The sequence below is a fragment of the Pelodiscus sinensis genome, chromosome 32 (genome assembly GCF_049634645.1).
Source record: "Pelodiscus sinensis isolate JC-2024 chromosome 32, ASM4963464v1, whole genome shotgun sequence".
NCBI lineage: Eukaryota > Metazoa > Chordata > Testudines > Trionychidae > Pelodiscus > Pelodiscus sinensis.
Window position 1 is genome coordinate 8,044,487 of NC_134742.1, and position 16,512 is coordinate 8,060,998.

General features: G+C 53.3%; 2 protein-coding genes across 3 annotated transcripts in view; both read right to left on the bottom strand.

Moving 5' to 3' along the window:
• Nucleotides 1-703: 703 nt before the first annotated feature.
• Nucleotides 704-3,283, bottom strand: LOC142823238 (endogenous retroviral envelope protein HEMO-like). The gene has a single exon (XM_075913997.1). It carries the CDS (start codon nt 2,496-2,498, stop codon nt 843-845), a length of 1,656 nt encoding a protein of 551 aa, XP_075770112.1. The 5' UTR covers nt 2,499-3,283; the 3' UTR covers nt 704-842.
• A 9,026-nt stretch (nt 3,284-12,309) lies between these two features.
• Nucleotides 12,310-16,512, bottom strand: part of LOC142823239 (zinc finger protein RFP-like) — a 31,202-nt gene continuing 26,999 nt past the window's right edge. For both annotated transcript variants that reach the window (XM_075914009.1, XM_075914008.1), the window contains 2 exons: nt 15,044-15,103; nt 12,310-13,672 (listed from right to left, as the gene is read on the bottom strand). In XM_075914009.1, coding sequence (XP_075770124.1) covers nt 13,161-13,672; nt 15,044-15,103 — 572 coding nt within the window. In that variant the 3' untranslated portion in view covers nt 12,310-13,160. The remainder of the gene's footprint in view (nt 13,673-15,043; nt 15,104-16,512) is intronic.

A 16,512-nucleotide genomic window follows, 5' to 3' on the forward strand; every position in this document is an offset into this window, starting at 1 on the left:
TATATATATATTTTATAAGTGAATGAGGGCACCCCACTTGTTCCCAAAGTTTATAGCAAAATCACCTTACCAAAGGTGATTTACAATAGAAATGAAGCAGTTTGACTTTAAGAAAACTATAATAAAGTAACTAACTTACAACAGAGAGATAATTAGAGTGTACACATAAAGAAAAAAACATTGCAGGTACAATTCTCACCCCTGCGTTCCAGACTTGGCGTGGCCAGCGTCTTTCTCTCAATCCCTCGGGAAGAAGTAGGGCGAGGTTGGGCGTCCCACGGACCTCGGGAGACAATCAATACCTGCCAGCAGGTGTAGGTGATTGGAGCTCAAATTGGGTGGGCAACTCAACCCTCTTTATACCCCTTGGGTCACATGGGCTTCTTCCTGGTCTTAAGTGGCCAATCAGGAAAAATGGCTTTGAATGCCAAGTTTCCCACGAAGGGTGCAAAGCATAATTCACACCTGGGAAGATGCAGACAATGGGCACCTCTGGTATGTGATGGGCGAAGATTCCTCTCCCGAGACAGTGCAGGCGTGTCAATTACTGATACTAGCCATCACGGCGACGGGAGGCCTCCCAGTCATCAGCTAGCCCATTTACTGTCTGGTTTCTGTTTATGGTAGAATAAGGGACAGGCACCACACCTGCGTTCCCAGGGCATCAAAGGCTGACTGCCTTTCTCTTGCTCTCTGGGGGGGGGGAAAAACAAGATGGGGCTCGTGGAAAAACAAGATGGGGTGTTGTGTCTGGCTACATTCCACCCCCTTGACACGCCTCACTATGTCTCAGAACGCAAGATGGCGGTGATGCCAGCACCTTTTGCCCTTCTTGGAGGAAGCTAAAATCGCCCTATCGGCAGGGTCTGATCAGATAATTTTGGATCAAGGGATTGATTAGGATCGCTTCCCAACGCCATATATCGGACCTGTACAGAGGAGGTAGCAGTGTACACCAAACGCTTAACAATACATAGAAGCATGCAGCAAGCAATTACAACAAGTAAAACGGTTAATATAGTATTTACAATAGAGTGAAGGAATGGAGTTAACGAAAATCCTAGGTGTTGGGCTAGCCAATCTAGCCATGAGGCTTTTCCATCCTCAGTTACAGCATGTAGTACCTTGACAGCGCCCTTTATAGCGAGTACATCTTGTTCAATTTGTCCTGATTTATTTACATAGAAGCAGCAAGATTGGTTGATTACCGCACATACTCCCCCCTGTTGGGCCAAAACTGCATCCAAGGCTATTCTGTTCTGCAGGGCAAAACGGGCTACTGATTGAATTTGCTCGTTAAGCAAGCCCAGAGCATCTGCAGTGTGGTTGAGTGCCTGTTCTATTTGCCCAGATACATTTACTATTGCCTTCTCTAGCTCAGCTACTCCAAGCCAGGGCAGGAGCGCACGGACGAACTGGTGGAAGCCTGTGGGACGTATTATAAGGGGATTAGTGGAAAACCTTCGTGGTGACCGGTGTAAGAAGCTCCCAAGATTAGTAATACCAGGAGCCATAATGTGAGGGTGTACAGTGAGTCCCTCAGGGGCAGCGTGCCCCATTGAGCAGCGCCCCATCCAATTCAGTGGCAGATACTTGTAGGCTTTCTGCCTGCAAATGAAAAAGAGTCCTGGCTCCTCCTTCAGAATGGGGGAGTAGGGTCCCTTATACCACCCTGTTCCAGTGGGTTCTTTCTTTGGGGTATGGTGGGTAGCACAGTAACTATCATTAGCAGCTGTGCAATGTAAGGCAAGCAGCAAATCCTGTAGGACCTGGTCCGCTGCAAAAAGCTCTGTCCTAGCGCACTGGTTTGGGAGTAGGGTATTACTGGTTACCAGTGTGGGGTTGTATATTTGACCGGTGTTAGGAATTATGAATAATGACTGATTGTACCAGGCTTTTCCCTCCAGGTATTGGCTGAAGTTTAGGGGAATAATGGTGACATTGCTAGATAGTGGTGTGCCACTGTGGGAGATATTATATCCCCCGCACCTTAAGGGTTTTTGGTGGGTTGCACTGGGATAGACATCCCAGACCTTTAATTTCTTATTAAAACTTACTATGTGGGTGCACTGCTGATCCCCTAACCACCCGAGGTGAGGTCCTGTACCATTTTTGTTCTCAAAGCAGATGGGGTATACTTCCCTAGAGGTTCCTGTTATATACTCCAGAGGTTGACCCCATAGTGTAGGTTGCCATTGTCCATGCCACCCCCAAGTTCCCTTCCCAGAGTCATTTAAAAGTTTGTAGTCGCTGGAGCTGCTGTCATCAAACCAGGCTGGTCCCCACTTGAAAACGTTGCTCTTGTTCCACCAGTCATTTAAGTTTAAAGGGACAAATTCAACTCCCAGTCCTGTGGGGGAACCTAGCAGGGTACATATCCAGCAGTTTGTAGCATCGGCTGCAGAGGCAATAGTCTGGATAGCATTCCTGAGAGGGTGCTCTGGTACAGCGGAGATCGCAGTGATTAGGAGAAACAGCAAAGCTCGATCCGGAGTCATGCTGCGTCTTGAGTTGGGTAATGAGGTATTGTTCTCTTGTTAACTCCTTCCCTGCAACAAAACAAAAAGTCAGCCGGTCTTGGATACAATCCAAGCCTCAGAAATGGTTAGTGGCAGTTTGTTGGGGTTTGCAATAATCCAAACGCCCTTGTTTTTATAAGACTGAAGTACACAGGTATGTGTGCCCAGGCTGGGGTGTTTGACCACAACAGTATCCCCAGGGGCATATTTGGAGTCCGTTAGTGGTGTCCCTGGAGTCAGAGAGGCTTTCCTTGTTGGGAAAAATCCTTTGCTAATTGGGCTACCCGTAGGGGTTTGCCGATTGTTTAGCCGTTGAACCACGGCATCCAGTCTGCCTCCCCAGGTTCCCTCTGTAGGCTTAAGGTGGTATTTTAGCAGTCCATTCCATCTCTCAATTATGCCATTGGACTGAGGTCGGTATGGGAGGTGAAAGGTCCATTGGACTCCATTCTGGAGAGCCCACTCCTGGACAGGCTTGTTTTTAAAATGTGAGCCATTGTCAGATTGAATTTCCTGAGGTGTTGGGACAAGTGCAATTAGGCGATTCAGTCCCATAATTGTGGATAGTCCTGTTGCTAAACGAGTAGGGTAAGCGAACCCTATACCTGAGATGACTTCCACTCCTGTGAGAATGTATTTCCACCCTTGCCTGGTGGTGGACAATGGACCCACATAATCGATCTGCCAGGTCCCCCATAGCGTTTTCCCATCCCTTAGTTTGGCAAACCGTTGTCCTTCCGTGATATGCCTCCTGGTCTCAGCACATGTAGTGCAGGTTTGCACTAAATCCCTAGCCTGTTGGTGGGTGATGGGCCACCCCCTGATATGTGCCTGCCTCACCAGCTCCTCACTCCCCGTGTGTCCCAGATTTTCATGCAGCCAGATGTATAGGCGTTCCCAGTCCACCTGGGTAACAGAGATCTGTGCTGCTTCATCAGCTAGGTTATTCAATTGTGCAGTTGGGGTGTTATTCTTTTGGTGTGCTGACACATGTCCAATACTTAGGGGTTGCTGGGTGGCATGGTGGTATATCCACTTCCAGTACTCTAATCCCCATACGGATTTCCCTCCTATTTCCCAGTGGTTATTTTTCCAGTTAGTTATCCACTGGGTGGCTCCTGCCCATACAGCATAGGAGTCCGTATAGATAGTACTAGCACCTGCTTCACAAGCCAGCTTGATTGCTGCTAGTTCTGCAAGCTGAGCTGATCCGTCCACATCGGTGGTTAAGGGTGTGGTGGAATTGTCTGCTGGAACGGCTGCAGCCTTTCCTTTCCATCTCCCTTTAATCAATTTAGCACTACCGTCTGTGAACCACACTCCCTCAGGGTGAGATGGGTCAAATGCAGCGGCGTTTTGAATGGGAGAGGGCTGTGGGGGCAGGTGATATTCATTGGGCATTCCTACCCTCCACAGAGACTCCTTAATCATAGTGGGGTTCTGTGCGGAGTCTGCACCACCCACCCTGTAGTGTATGTACAGTGCCCATTTCTGGGTGGTCATTTTCTGTGCTACTCCTGGCGGCAGCTCCTTTCCTTCCAATATGGGCTTAATAATTGGAAGGGGAGTGTGTATGGTTATAGCGCGATTTTGTGTTAGCTCCTCAGTTTCCCTTAGAGCAGTATAGGCTGCCAGGAGCACTTTCTCATAGGGAGTGTAATTGGCTTGCGATCCCTGCCATGACTTTGAGCCGAATTGTATGGGGCGGCGGGGTGCAGTTTCACTCTCTTGCCATAGGGCATAAGACATTCCCGTAGCTCCTATGGTGAGATACACGTGGAATGGAGCATCGGGATGGATTGGACCCAGAGCTTGGTATGTGTGTATTTCGTTTATTAGCTGCCGCAGCGCTTCCTCATGTACAGGGGTCCATTCCCAAACAGCACTTTTCTTTAGCAGATTATACAGTGGTCGGGCAATTACAGCAAAACCAGGCACATGTTTTCGCCAAAACCCTAAAACTCCCAGAGTTTGCCTTAGTTGGGACTTGTCCCCAGGTGAAGGTGCCTGGCTCAGTTCCTGTACAGTGTCATCAGGCACAGACCTCCGCCCTCCCATCCAGACAGCACCCAGGAACTTCACCTCATGAGAGGGACCCTGGCACTTATCTGGGGGTAAAGCTAACCCAAGATTTTCTAAGGCAGTCTTTACTAAGTCCACAGCTTGCTGCACTTCTTCAGTAGTGTCCCCTCCTATTAGGATATCATCTATATATTGCAGCATTTGGATACTAGGTGGCATGGTTAAACCATCTAGGACCTTTGACAGTGCCCCATGGCAAATAGTGGGGGAATGTTTGAACCCTTGGGGCATACGTGTGAAAGTGTATTGGACACCCTTCCATGTAAAAGCAAATCTGTTCTGGTCTGCAGGCTGTAAAGGGACCATGAAAAACATGTCCTTTATATCTAGCACAGCTAGCCATTGCTTGTTCCAAGTTTGTATGGTATTTACAATGCTTGCTATGTTGGGGACTGCTGCTGTTAGGGGTCCTGTGTTACTGTTTAATTTTCTGTAATCAATTGTGAGCCTCCATTTACCATTAGGTTTCTTTACTGGCCATACCGGGGAGTTGTAAGGGGAGTGAGTGCGAATTAAGACTCCCCTTGTTTCCAGATCTTTAATTAGCTCAGTGACAGGCACTACAGCTTCAGCTGGGACATTGTATTGTTTTACATGAGTCACAGCTGATGGTGGGAGAGCAGGAGCTTGGGCTAGTAACCTGACACTATAAAGAGGAACTTTCCCCTCCTCCAGGATTGTTGTGCTGGGTTTGCAGCCAGCTCCGAATGCCCACCTTTCCCCACCAATGATTCCTTCCTTGCCCTTTAGGATGTCCATGCCCAGTATATTGGCATTCCCAAGTATTAACTCATGTTTCCTGGGCTGCTGGTAGGGGTTTAAAGGGATATCCAGTTTTACTTTGACCAGCGGGTAAGACACAATAGTGCCGTTTACTCCTGTAACCAAAACCTGCTTTCGGCCAGAAGGTGGAGGTCCAAGAAAGTTTTCTCTTTTAATCATGGATAATTGGGCTCCAGTGTCTACCAGGAAAGAGACAGCAGTCTTATCATTAACTGTTACTAAAATCCGGGGGTCGTTGTTATGATTTTCTCTCTCTGCCTGCTCAAGTTTACTTATACAGAGAGAGATTGGACCCCCGCTTGTTAGTTTCCCTGGTCAATTTCAACAAGCGGCAGCAGCTCCTGTAATTGCTGCCTTAGCTGTGCATGAGGAGGGTCAGAGCTGATGCGGGGAGCACTAGGAGTTACTGCTGCTTTCTCCTGCTCAACTCCCTTTGAGGCAGCCAGAAGCTTTAGCTTATCGGTTGCCAGCCCATGTAATAGATCTCGGGTGAACCCTAGATCCAAGCACCGTTTCCACAATTTAGTCCTAAATTCCCTCTCCTGTGGTGTTACTTCGCGTCTAGGCCTAAAGCCTTCCTGCTTGCTTCTATAATCTCCTTTTAAATTCCGCACCTTAACTTTAACCTGCGGTGCCTCAGTTTCCCCAAATTCTCGGAGATCCCGCAGCATAAAATCAAATAAGTCCTGATAGGTCATGCGGTGGTCCTGAGCATGATTTCTTGTGGCTAGTGCTATAGCCTTATAGGATCCGGGAGCCCCTTTTAGCACTGGTCTTAAATCTCCTGTCACTACCTGTTGTTCCCATGGGCTCTCTTCCTGCCTCCCATTTTGGGGACCCCCTTGACGGAGCATAGCTATTATAGCAACAGTTTGTAGGGCTCCTCTAAGTTCATCCCCATTAATCCATGGGATGCTAGTGGGTTCACCTCTGTCAGCGTGGTGAATTCCCCGAGCCCATCTACAGGCAAAGGTCCAGATAGACTTTGGACCCTCCTGATTCCTGGGGCTAAGGAATACTCCTGCACCCAGATTTACCCTGCCACACTCCCGGGAGGACAGTTGGGTATGGCCAGCTCCTGTGTCCCATATCCTAGCTAGCCACTCTATCACCCCTTCCCCAGGTCTCTTGGCAAATTCGTCCTGGATCTTTCTCAACTCTGCAGGCTCATAACTGCGAGTAGTAATTCGGGTGGGTCGGGATTCTGTCCTTTTGCTAGTGGAGGGGTTATCTTCATCAACCTCACTCTCATCTTTCTCAGTTAGGTCCTTTTGGTATGTGATGATGGGTCTCATGTGGACAGGGGGATTCCCTAACTCAGGGGAGGTGGGACACTCATCAGCGGAGGAGTCCCAGATGTCTCCATCCCAATCCTCCGGATCTACCCAGAGAGCAGCCTCTACTTTGGCTTGATTAATTTTTCGGGGCTTGCTCTCTAATCTCGCTCTCCTTTCTGCTCCCTCCCTTTTTATTATTGGAGCAAGACGTTGTTCTAATTGGTGCACATCATTGCTCAGCAAGCGCGCCCGGGTGTCTAGGTTCTGGCAGCGCCGCTCTAGCTCATCCCTCTCCTTCTGTACCCTTTCAAGCTCCATTTCCAATTTTAAATGGCTTTTACATGCTGTCTGCAGGGCACCTTTAAATAGCCAAATGCATGCTCCTTTCCCCTTTCCCCTTTTCATTTTACAAGCAGTTCTCCAGTTACAGAACTGCAACCACAGTTCCTCAGGGTTTCCCCACTCCTCTTCTAACATTTCTTTATCCCATTTAGGGTCAGCCCAACCTTCCTGGGCGAAACTCTTTTCTACCTTGCTAAAATCAGTGACAGGCTTCATGCTGCTGTATTTTGAACCGATATCACAAATCCTGCCGACTACGCCAATTCTGTCAGCCGACGGTCAGGGCAGTGTGTGCGTGTGTGTTACACCCAAGTCTTCAACTGCTGAGACACAGAGTCTCGTTGCAGCGGGCAGCCTAGGAGGCTGGAGGGCACCCTGAAAAGTAGTTTAACGTCCGTGACTTTACTGCTAGGACCGAGGTCCCGTCGCAGAGGGTAGCCAAACAGGCTAACAGACGCCCCAGTGTGTACAGGAAGAGCTTATTACGCTTCAGATTTTAGCTGCTAGAATTTCATAATTCCTTCGCAGCGGGCAGCCTCGGGGAGACTGAGAAGCGCCCCAACTGAATTTTGCCACCTGGGTGTGACACAAATTCAAACGCCCAAGCTCTCCCTATATCTGTCCCTTTATGACCGGCTGAAGTTCTTTTGTTTGTGTTCGGTTCGGGTACAGCAGCACGGGTTCAAGTCAGAAGCTTGACACGCACTGGCTTATTTATAGGAGAAAGAAAGAGAAAAGAAATAAAGAAACTTGGTTCAGTGTATATAGATATATATATATTTTATAAGTGAATGAGGGCACCCCACTTGTTCCCAAAGTTTATAGCAAAATCACCTTACCAAAGGTGATTTACAATAGAAATGAAGCAGTTTGACTTTAAGAAAACTATAATAAAGTAACTAACTTACAACAGAGAGATAATTAGAGTGTACACATAAAGAAAAAACATTGCAGGTACAATTCTCACCCCTGCGTTCCAGACTTGGCGTGGCCAGCGTCTTTCTCTCAATCCCTCGGGAAGAAGTAGGGCGAGGTTGGGCGTCCCACGGACCTCGGGAGACAATCAATACCTGCCAGCAGGTGTAGGTGATTGGAGCTCAAATTGGGTGGGCAACTCAACCCTCTTTATACCCCTTGGGTCACATGGGCTTCTTCCTGGTCTTAAGTGGCCAATCAGGAAAAATGGCTTTGAATGCCAAGTTTCCCACGAAGGGTGCAAAGCATAATTCACACCTGGGAAGATGCAGACAATGGGCACCTCTGGTATGTGATGGGCGAAGATTCCTCTCCCGAGACAGTGCAGGCGTGTCAATTACTGATACTAGCCATCACGGCGACGGGAGGCCTCCCAGTCATCAGCTAGCCCATTTACTGTCTGGTTTCTGTTTATGGTAGAATAAGGGACAGGCACCACACCTGCGTTCCCAGGGCATCAAAGGCTGACTGCCTTTCTCTTGCTCTCTGGGGGGGGGAAAAACAAGATGGGGCTCGTGGAAAAACAAGATGGGGTGTTGTGTCTGGCTACAGGGGTTAATGCCTGAGCTGGGGAGTTAGTAGCTGAGGTGGGAGGGAAAGTTAGTGGCCGGGGGAATAATGGCTGAGGTTGGGGAGAGGGTTACAGGCCAGGAAGGTTAGTGGTTGAGATGGGGGGTGAGTGGCTAGGGAATGACCCAGTGGGGGAGCTACTAATAGCTGAGGTGGGCAGTTAGCAGTGGTTAGTGGCTGAGGATTATGTGTGGAGGGATGTTGCAGGGAGGAGGGTTAATGGCTGAGGATGTGGTGCGGGGGTAGTGTCCGGGGCATTTATTGGCTGATGGAGTGAGGTTAATGTCTGATGTGGGGGTTTAGTGTCCAGAAGGATCAATGGCTGAGTAGGAGGGGGGTCAGTGATCAGGGGTGTCAATGGCTGAAGTCGGGGGGTGTTAGTGACTAGGGAGGTTAATGTCTGAGGTGGAGGGATTAGTGGCTGAGGTGGGGGGGGTTTAGTGACCGGGGGGGGGGGGTCATGGTAGAGGTGGAGGGGGGTTAGTGACTGGGACTAACCCCCCAATCATGTCCAGTTCTGGGTTCCACATTTCAGGAAACGTGGAGAAACTGGAGAAAGTCCAGAGAAGATCAACACAAATGAGGAAAGGTCTAGAGAACATGAGATATGAGGCAAGGCTGAAGGAATTGGCCTTGTTTACCTTGGAAAAGAGAAGACCAAAAAGGGACATGAGAGCAGCTTTCAAGTATCTCAGGGTATGTCTACACTGCCACCCTAGTTCGAACTATGGTGACTACACGCGGCACAGGCTAGGTAGTTTGAATTAAAACTCTTAATTCGAACTACCGTTACTCTTCATTTCAAGAGGAGTAATGGTAGTTCGAATTAAGAGTTTTAATTCGAACTACTTAGCCTGTGCTGTATGTAGCCATGGGCAGGTAGTTCGAACTACCAGGCATTTAAAAATGGCGGCGCCCGGGAACATGCAAATAAAGCCTGGGATATTTAAATCCCGGGCTTCATTTGCAAGTTCGAATGACTACATTAGTCACCATAGTTCGAACTAGGGTGGCTGTGTAGACATACCCTAAAAGAGTATCATAAGAAGGAGAAAGGAAAATGGTTCTGCTTGGCCTCTGAGGTTAGGATGAGAAGCAATGTGCTTAAATTGCAAATATTTAAGACCAGGTTAGACGGATACCTGTCAGGGATGAGCTAGGGTAACTCAACTTTGGAAGCCCCAGGAGCCACACTGATACTTACAGAACATGCTGAGGGCCTCAACTTAAGTGTGGTTGCATATGCAAGCAAATATATACAAATAGCTTCTCTCACACGGACAGGCATGAATACAAAGATTCAAGATACAAAGATGCAAAGGCAAGACTACACAACACACAGGCCCCATTTAAGTCAGTTTTGCTGATATTAATAAAATGCAATAGTTACCCGATTTCTACCCATGTGACAGCACTTTTCATGAGCAATGACAGTCCAAAAATGTAACTACTAAAACATATATCAACAGAAGATCATTTCACTGACTACTTTTTTGTTTTGGCTCCCACTCGCCGGCCACGTCTTGATCCCCACATAAACCCAAACTGCAGCGTGGGGTGCAAACAAACTGGCCGTGGGCAGCATACCACGTTAATAATAAATATTTTTAAACCTTTACCTTTTCTCTCTTCTGCCTTGCTCCATCATCTCCCCTGGTGCCTGCTGTCCCCCAACTCCTCACCCTCCTCTGCTGTTCTGACTCCTTCCCTTCTCACTGCCCTCAGCCCTCCTGTGGCCTGCCCCCCTCCACCAGCCCTTCACTCCTCCCTGTGCCCACTCCTCCAGTAGCACCACTCTGATCATGTGAGCTACCCCTCCTCATCCCCTCTCCTAACACCTCCCTCTACACACCTGCCCTGCCTCTCTCCTCTGGTGCTGGTCCCTCCCCTGCAGGTGTCTGCCCTTCTGCTTCACCCCAGATTTCCCTGGCACCTGCACCTTCCTTTAGCCCTCCTGGTGCCTCCCCCTTCCCTTACTCCCCCTGCCCCCTTTGCCCTCTTTTTCCCTGATTCCCACCCCCTCACCAGTCTCTGCCCCATTCCCCTCCTGCCCCTCTGTGCCCTCACACATGACTTGCTCCATCCCCACCTTTCTCAGGCCGACCCCTTCTTTCAAGCCTTCTCCCAGCACCTCCCCCTCCCCCTTTAGCCCCCAATGCCCTTCTCCTCTCCTCTCCTAGAATCACCCTGTCCCCCTCCCACTGACACCTCCCTTCCTGCCCTTTCCCTCATTGTCTGCACTCGGCCCCCTTCCATTTCTCTCTCCTCCACCCTGTCTCTTGATACCTTCCCCTTTTTTCCTCCTCCCCCTCCACATAAACCTTTACTCTTCCCCCTTCCCCCTCTGCACAAGACCCTTCCTCTCCCCTCTCCCCCTCAGAATAAGCCCCTTCCCCCTCTCCTGCCACACAAAACCTTCCTCTCCCCCCTCTCCCTCTGAATAAGCCTTTCCCTACCTTCTGCCTTCCACTTTATGGGGCTGGAGTCTGCGCTCAGTTCCCAGAGCCAGCCAGGCCAGGTCCCACAACGTGGCCCTGAAGAGTTTTAAAATCCCAGGCTGTGATGTCACGTCACACCTGAGTGTCCTCCCCACCCACCTGCAATGCCGTGCATGGCAGCAGCAGATGGTGAGGGGGAGCTGCGCACGGCAGGAAAGGTCCGGGGCCAAGAGGGACTCTCTGGGGGCAGGGTGGGAGGACGCGCAGGGCAGGCTAGAGGGGGGGGCTGGTGCCCGCTCCAGGCAAAGCCGGGGGAGAGACCTCAAATGTTCAGTACTCCATTACTCCTCCTGAAATGAGCGCGTCTACACTGGCATGTGCTTTTGCGCAAGAGCATCTGTGCCAGTGTAGATGCTCTCTTGCGCAAGAAAGCTCTGATGGCCATGTTAGCCATAGGGGTTTCTTGCACAAGAAATTCATGTTGCCTGTCTACACTGGCCTCTTGCACCAGAAGGCTTATTCCTCGTGGGGGGAGGAATAACTCTTCCAGAAGAAGCCCTGTTTTCCGACGGTGTACTGTAAATTTACTTGCGCAAGAATGCACGTGCAGTGTAAACACCCAGCAAGTTTTTGTGTGTTCTTGCACAAAAAGCCACCAGTGTAGACGTAGCCTCATTGTATGAGAAATAAGGGAAGTTGGAGGAAGACTGCTTCATTTTGAACTAAGTGCTGTGTAGATGCTCCCAATTTCAAAATAAGAAACGCAATTGACATCGCTCACTTTGTGTGGCTTATTTTGAGGTAAGCCCTGCTGTGGAGATGCATCCTAACAGGGTTCAAGAAAGAGCTGGATAAATTCATGGAGGTTTGGTCCTTTAATACTTATTTGCCAGGATGAGCAGAGATGATGATCTTAGATTCTGTTTGCCAGGGGCTGGAAATGGGCGACGGGGAGGGATCATGTGATGTTCACTTCCTCTGGGGATCTCGCTTTGTCCACTGTGGGACGCTGGGCTGGATGGGCCTCGTGTCTGACTCCATATGGCCACTTATGTTCTTATGTCCTTAAAGAGCCCCCGCCCTGCTGCACCCAAGTGTGTCTGCACTGACACAGACGCAGCAGCGCAGGGTCCCGGGTACCTGAGTCCAGTCGTGAGTTCACAGAGAATCTGAGTCCTGCTTCTGTTCAGTAGAATAGTCTGAACGGCAAACACCCCTCCCCCCACAAAAACTACCCCCTAGAGACAGCAAAGCCCCCCCCCCCTTTGTGGCAACAATCCATTTCCTAGACGGGGGAACACACCAGAGAGCAACCGGACAGGGGCAGATGGAAACATTTTATTGAAGTGAATGATTCACACACAGTTCCTGACACACAAGTTACACAGGGGCTGGGCAGGGAGGGGTCCCTGGCCTCTGTGTGTCGGGGGCTGGGAATGGGCGACAGGGGAGGGGTCACTGGATGTTCCCTGTTCTGTTCCCTCCCTCTGGGGCACCTGGCACTGGCCACTGGGGGCCGATAGGACACGGGGCTGGATGGGCCTCTGGTCTGACCCAGTCTGGCTGCTCTGATGTTCCCTGGTGAGCGCCCCCCATAGACTAGCTCAGGCAGCTCCCTGCCGGGCCTGCTGGCTTGTCCCAGACACTCCCATCCCCCGTCACTCAGGCTGGGGGCTCACAGCGTCGTGCCAGGGATTTTCTGGGCAGCTACAATTCCAGGCAGCGCCGTTCAGCGTTGCAATACCCCAGCCCCTGCCTGGAGCTCGCTCCTTGTCTCCAGCTCTGCCGGGGAGAGCAACGTTCCCAGCAGGCAGCAGCTTCAGGAGCCGGGGCCGGCTGCTTTCCTGAGCCCAGCTGGACCCCAGAGCCCCCAAGGCAGGGAGGTTAGTGAGGGGCAGAGCCGTTGGGTTGGTCGATTTGTGTGACCTGATTTGAACTCTGCCTGTCCCCAGCCCGGCTGTTAGCTCTCCCCCTGCCCAGCCCCCAGCTCTGCCCTTCAGGGCCTGTCTGCTCCTGGGGCTGCAGTAGGGTCCTTCCACCTCCAGTAAGTGGAGCTGCAGGGAGGGAGGGGAAGGAGTTTCCAGGGATCACGGAGATGAGGAGCCAGGATCTGGGTACCGGGGAGTCCTTCAGGGTCACACAGACTGGGGTGTGTGAGGCCAGAGGGGCTGGTGTCAGGGACACAGTCGGAGCTCGGTGTCTGTGTCCCCCACCCAGATCCAGGGTCGGATTCTCTCCCCGGGGAGGGAGCCTGGCGGGAAAGTGAAGATCGAAGCCTCGGTTCCAGTATCGATAAATGTCACCTGCCCCCGGTCACAGTCCAGACAAACCCGGATCCTGTTGGGGGGGCTCAGGGGCAGGGGGGTCTCAGGGTCAATGAGAGTCCGGAACTCATCCCACCACCACCACACAGCCCAGATCCCGCCCTTGGGTCTCAGGCTGATCCCTCCCTTCCTTCTCACAGACTCTCTGGCCACTCCCACAGCCCATCGCCTACCCCCCACCTCCACCTCCCAGTAATGTCTCCCCGAGGTGAAGCCCTCACGGCCGAGCACACAGGGCCAAGTGTCAAATCTCTCCGGGGTGTCGGGCCGTGGCTGCCGGGTGTGTGTCCATCTCACACGTTTCCCATCCTCCGACAGGACGAGCTGGGGATGCGCCGTGTCTGGATCCAGAGTCACGTTGGCTGGGGGGAAGAATCAGAGCGTGAGGGGCAGAGCTCGGCCCTGGGGAGGGGGGGGGGGGGGTCGATGGCGTCAGGGACAGAATCTGCCCCAGCTGGGCAGTGACTCAGGGACTCTCCTGCCTCCAGGGGCGCCCGGCTCTGAATGGGGAGCAGCCCTGAGGTCTCGGCCCAGCCCAAGGGGCAGCTCACTCCCCAGCAGGGAGGGGCCATGGCAGAGAGAAGGGGTCAGAGGGGCCCTGACACTGGGAATCTGCCCCCTCCCCCTGGGCCGGGGACAAGCGACTCTGGGCCGGGGACCCCAGAGGGACGGGATGGAAACTGCCTGGTCAGGGCTGGCTGAATCCAGGCCCTGCGCTCGGCTGGGCCCCTCCCCATTGAAATGTCCCTGGGTCCCAGCTGCCTCTGGGCAGGGTTTGTGATTCCCCCGTGACACGTCTCCCCCGCACGGCACGTCTGGGCTCGGCTCCTTTCCCGCCGCACTGGGGCTCTGGGCCGAGCTCTGACCTGCCCCCCGCCAGGCTGCTCAGCCTCCGGCCCAGCGCCCAGACCCCACAGAGCCAGCAGGGAGGGGCAGGGACCGGCCCCAGCTGGGCGGGGCGGGAAGAGGCTGAACTAGGTGAGTCCTGCACTGGGGGTGCCCAGGCGCTGTGCGGAGGGAACGGGGGTGTCTCTGTCCCAGCCATGGCAGAGGCTGACTCAGGGGTGACAGAAGGAAGAGGGGCCCCAGGGAGCTGAGGGGGTCCCAGCGGGGGCTGGGCGGAGGGAGAGAGAAGCTGAGCTCACGCGGGGGGAGAGGAAAAGGGGAACAGGACCAGAGCTCTGCTCTCAGCAGCTCCCCAGCTGCCTGCAATGGGCCCAGGACTGCCCCTGTCTGTGCCCCGGACCCTGGTGCTCTGGGGTCTGATCCATCCCTTCCCCCGGCAGAGCAGGGACCCTCCCATGGACTCCTGGGTCCTCTGCCGGGGGCAGGAGAAAGAGCAACGTCCCCGAGTGCCCCAGAGTCCATGCTGGGCACAGCCCCTCAGTCACTGGGGGAAGGGAAACTCCCCTCTTAGACACCCCATGCCAGAGAACAAGGTGAGACCAAGGCTGAGCGGACACAGGGAGGGGTGAGGCCGAGGGTTTTGGATACTGGACGGGGGGTACAAGCTGAGGCAGAGAGTTGGGGGGCTGGAGGGGTTGAGGTCTCCAGGGGAGCCTTGGGGATAAGGGGCTCTGGGCAGGGGGTTGGGCTCTGGGCTGGGGCTGTGGGCTATGGGGCGGCTCAGGAAGAGGAGTCTGGGGGCAGGAGGTGGCCCCCAGGGTGGAGGAGGCTCTGGGAGGGGCAGTTTGTGGGGCTCTGAGGGGGGCAAGGGGCCCGAGGCAGCTCACCTGGTCTGTATGCTCCTCGGGGTTCCCCACTTTGAGCCTCCAGTGCGGCTGGCAGAGTGTCTGGGGGAGGGGAGGGGCAGATTCAGGTTTGCACGGGGAGCACAGAGCCGGGTTGTCGTGTCACAGACACACTCAGGCCTCCTGCACGTCCAGCCTTTTGTCGTTCCTTAGGCCCAGGCCCTGCAGAGCCTTTGGAATCAGAAGCTGATTTCGGCACTTTGGTCCCTTGGTGCTAACAGGATGTTCAGTGAGTGTGAGATCCTGGCTCTCGCTGGGAGATGTTTATCCCTGGGGAAACTGAGGCAGGGGAGGTCGGCTCCATTGGCCAGGTTCCCCCTGTGCCAGCAGAGCAGGGCGGGGAGGCCACTTGTGACTGGTTGGTCAGTGGCTGCAGGGGCCGGGCCGGGCTTGGCTCAGGCTCAGCCAGAGTCACATCCCGGTTACAATGGCCCCGGGTGCCTGGGCCAGGGAGCAGTGAGCCAGAGGCCCAGAGTTACACTGACCATCTCCCTCTATCCCTCCACCCTCCACCTCTTCCACGAGGAGTAACTATCTAGTTCGTGCCGCGTGTAGCTGCACGGCACGGGGTTCGAACGAGCGGGGATTTAAAAATGGCGGCGCACCGCTTGAGCAAATGAAGCCCGGGAAATTCAAATCCCAGGCTTCATTTGCAATTGCGGTATTCCTACATTACCCTCCTAGTTCGAACTAGCGGGGTAGTGTAGACATACCCTCAGGGACAGGCCTTGGACCTGCAGCTGCTGGGAGGAGGCACAAAAGGCCCCTGTGCTGGAGGGACCCCTCGCCATGGGGGGGGGGCTTTCTCCTTCCCTGCAGCCCCTTGGCCCAAACAGGCTGCCAGGAGGGGCTGGGCCCAGCTTCAACAAACGGCCATTAATTGAGGGGCCTGTGTCTGGGGGGCTGCACTGCCCTTGGGCCCCTGCAGCCTCTGGCTGGGAGAGACGCAGGGGCCCAAGCGAAGGGATTTTGCTGAATGTGGCCTGAAGGTTGTGACCATTCGTGAGTCGGGAGTTGATGGGAGATGCCCTCAGGCCGGGCCCGGCTCCTTCTCCTCTCCCTCGGCTTGGCTAGTGGGGAAGTGCTGAGAACTGGGACCAGGGTCGTTGCTCTGTCCACGTTTGGAGACTGAACCTGGGTATTTACACCAGGGCTGGGCAAAATCCGGCCCAGGGGCTGGATCCGGCCACCAAGCCACCTGATCCAGCCTGTGGCCCCCCCTGCCGGGACCCTCAGGCACACGCAGCTGACGTGGTTTAAAGCTCAGTCCCTGGGGCTCTGGGCTCTGCAGCGAGGGGGGGGGGGCTTCATGTGATCTCCCCACCCCCAGCCCAATCCTCAGCTCCGATTGACTGGAAACAACCGGCCAATAGGAACTGAGAGATTGGCCTGGGGGCAGGGAGCAGCACAAGCCTCTTCCCCCTCCTGGAGCTGAGAGCTACATGGAGGGA

What these genes read in the sequence shown, in the direction of transcription:
- LOC142823238 (XM_075913997.1), bottom strand. Translation starts at nt 2,498, where the DNA reads ATGACTCCGGATCGAGCTTTGCTGTTTCTCCTAATCACTGCGATCTCC.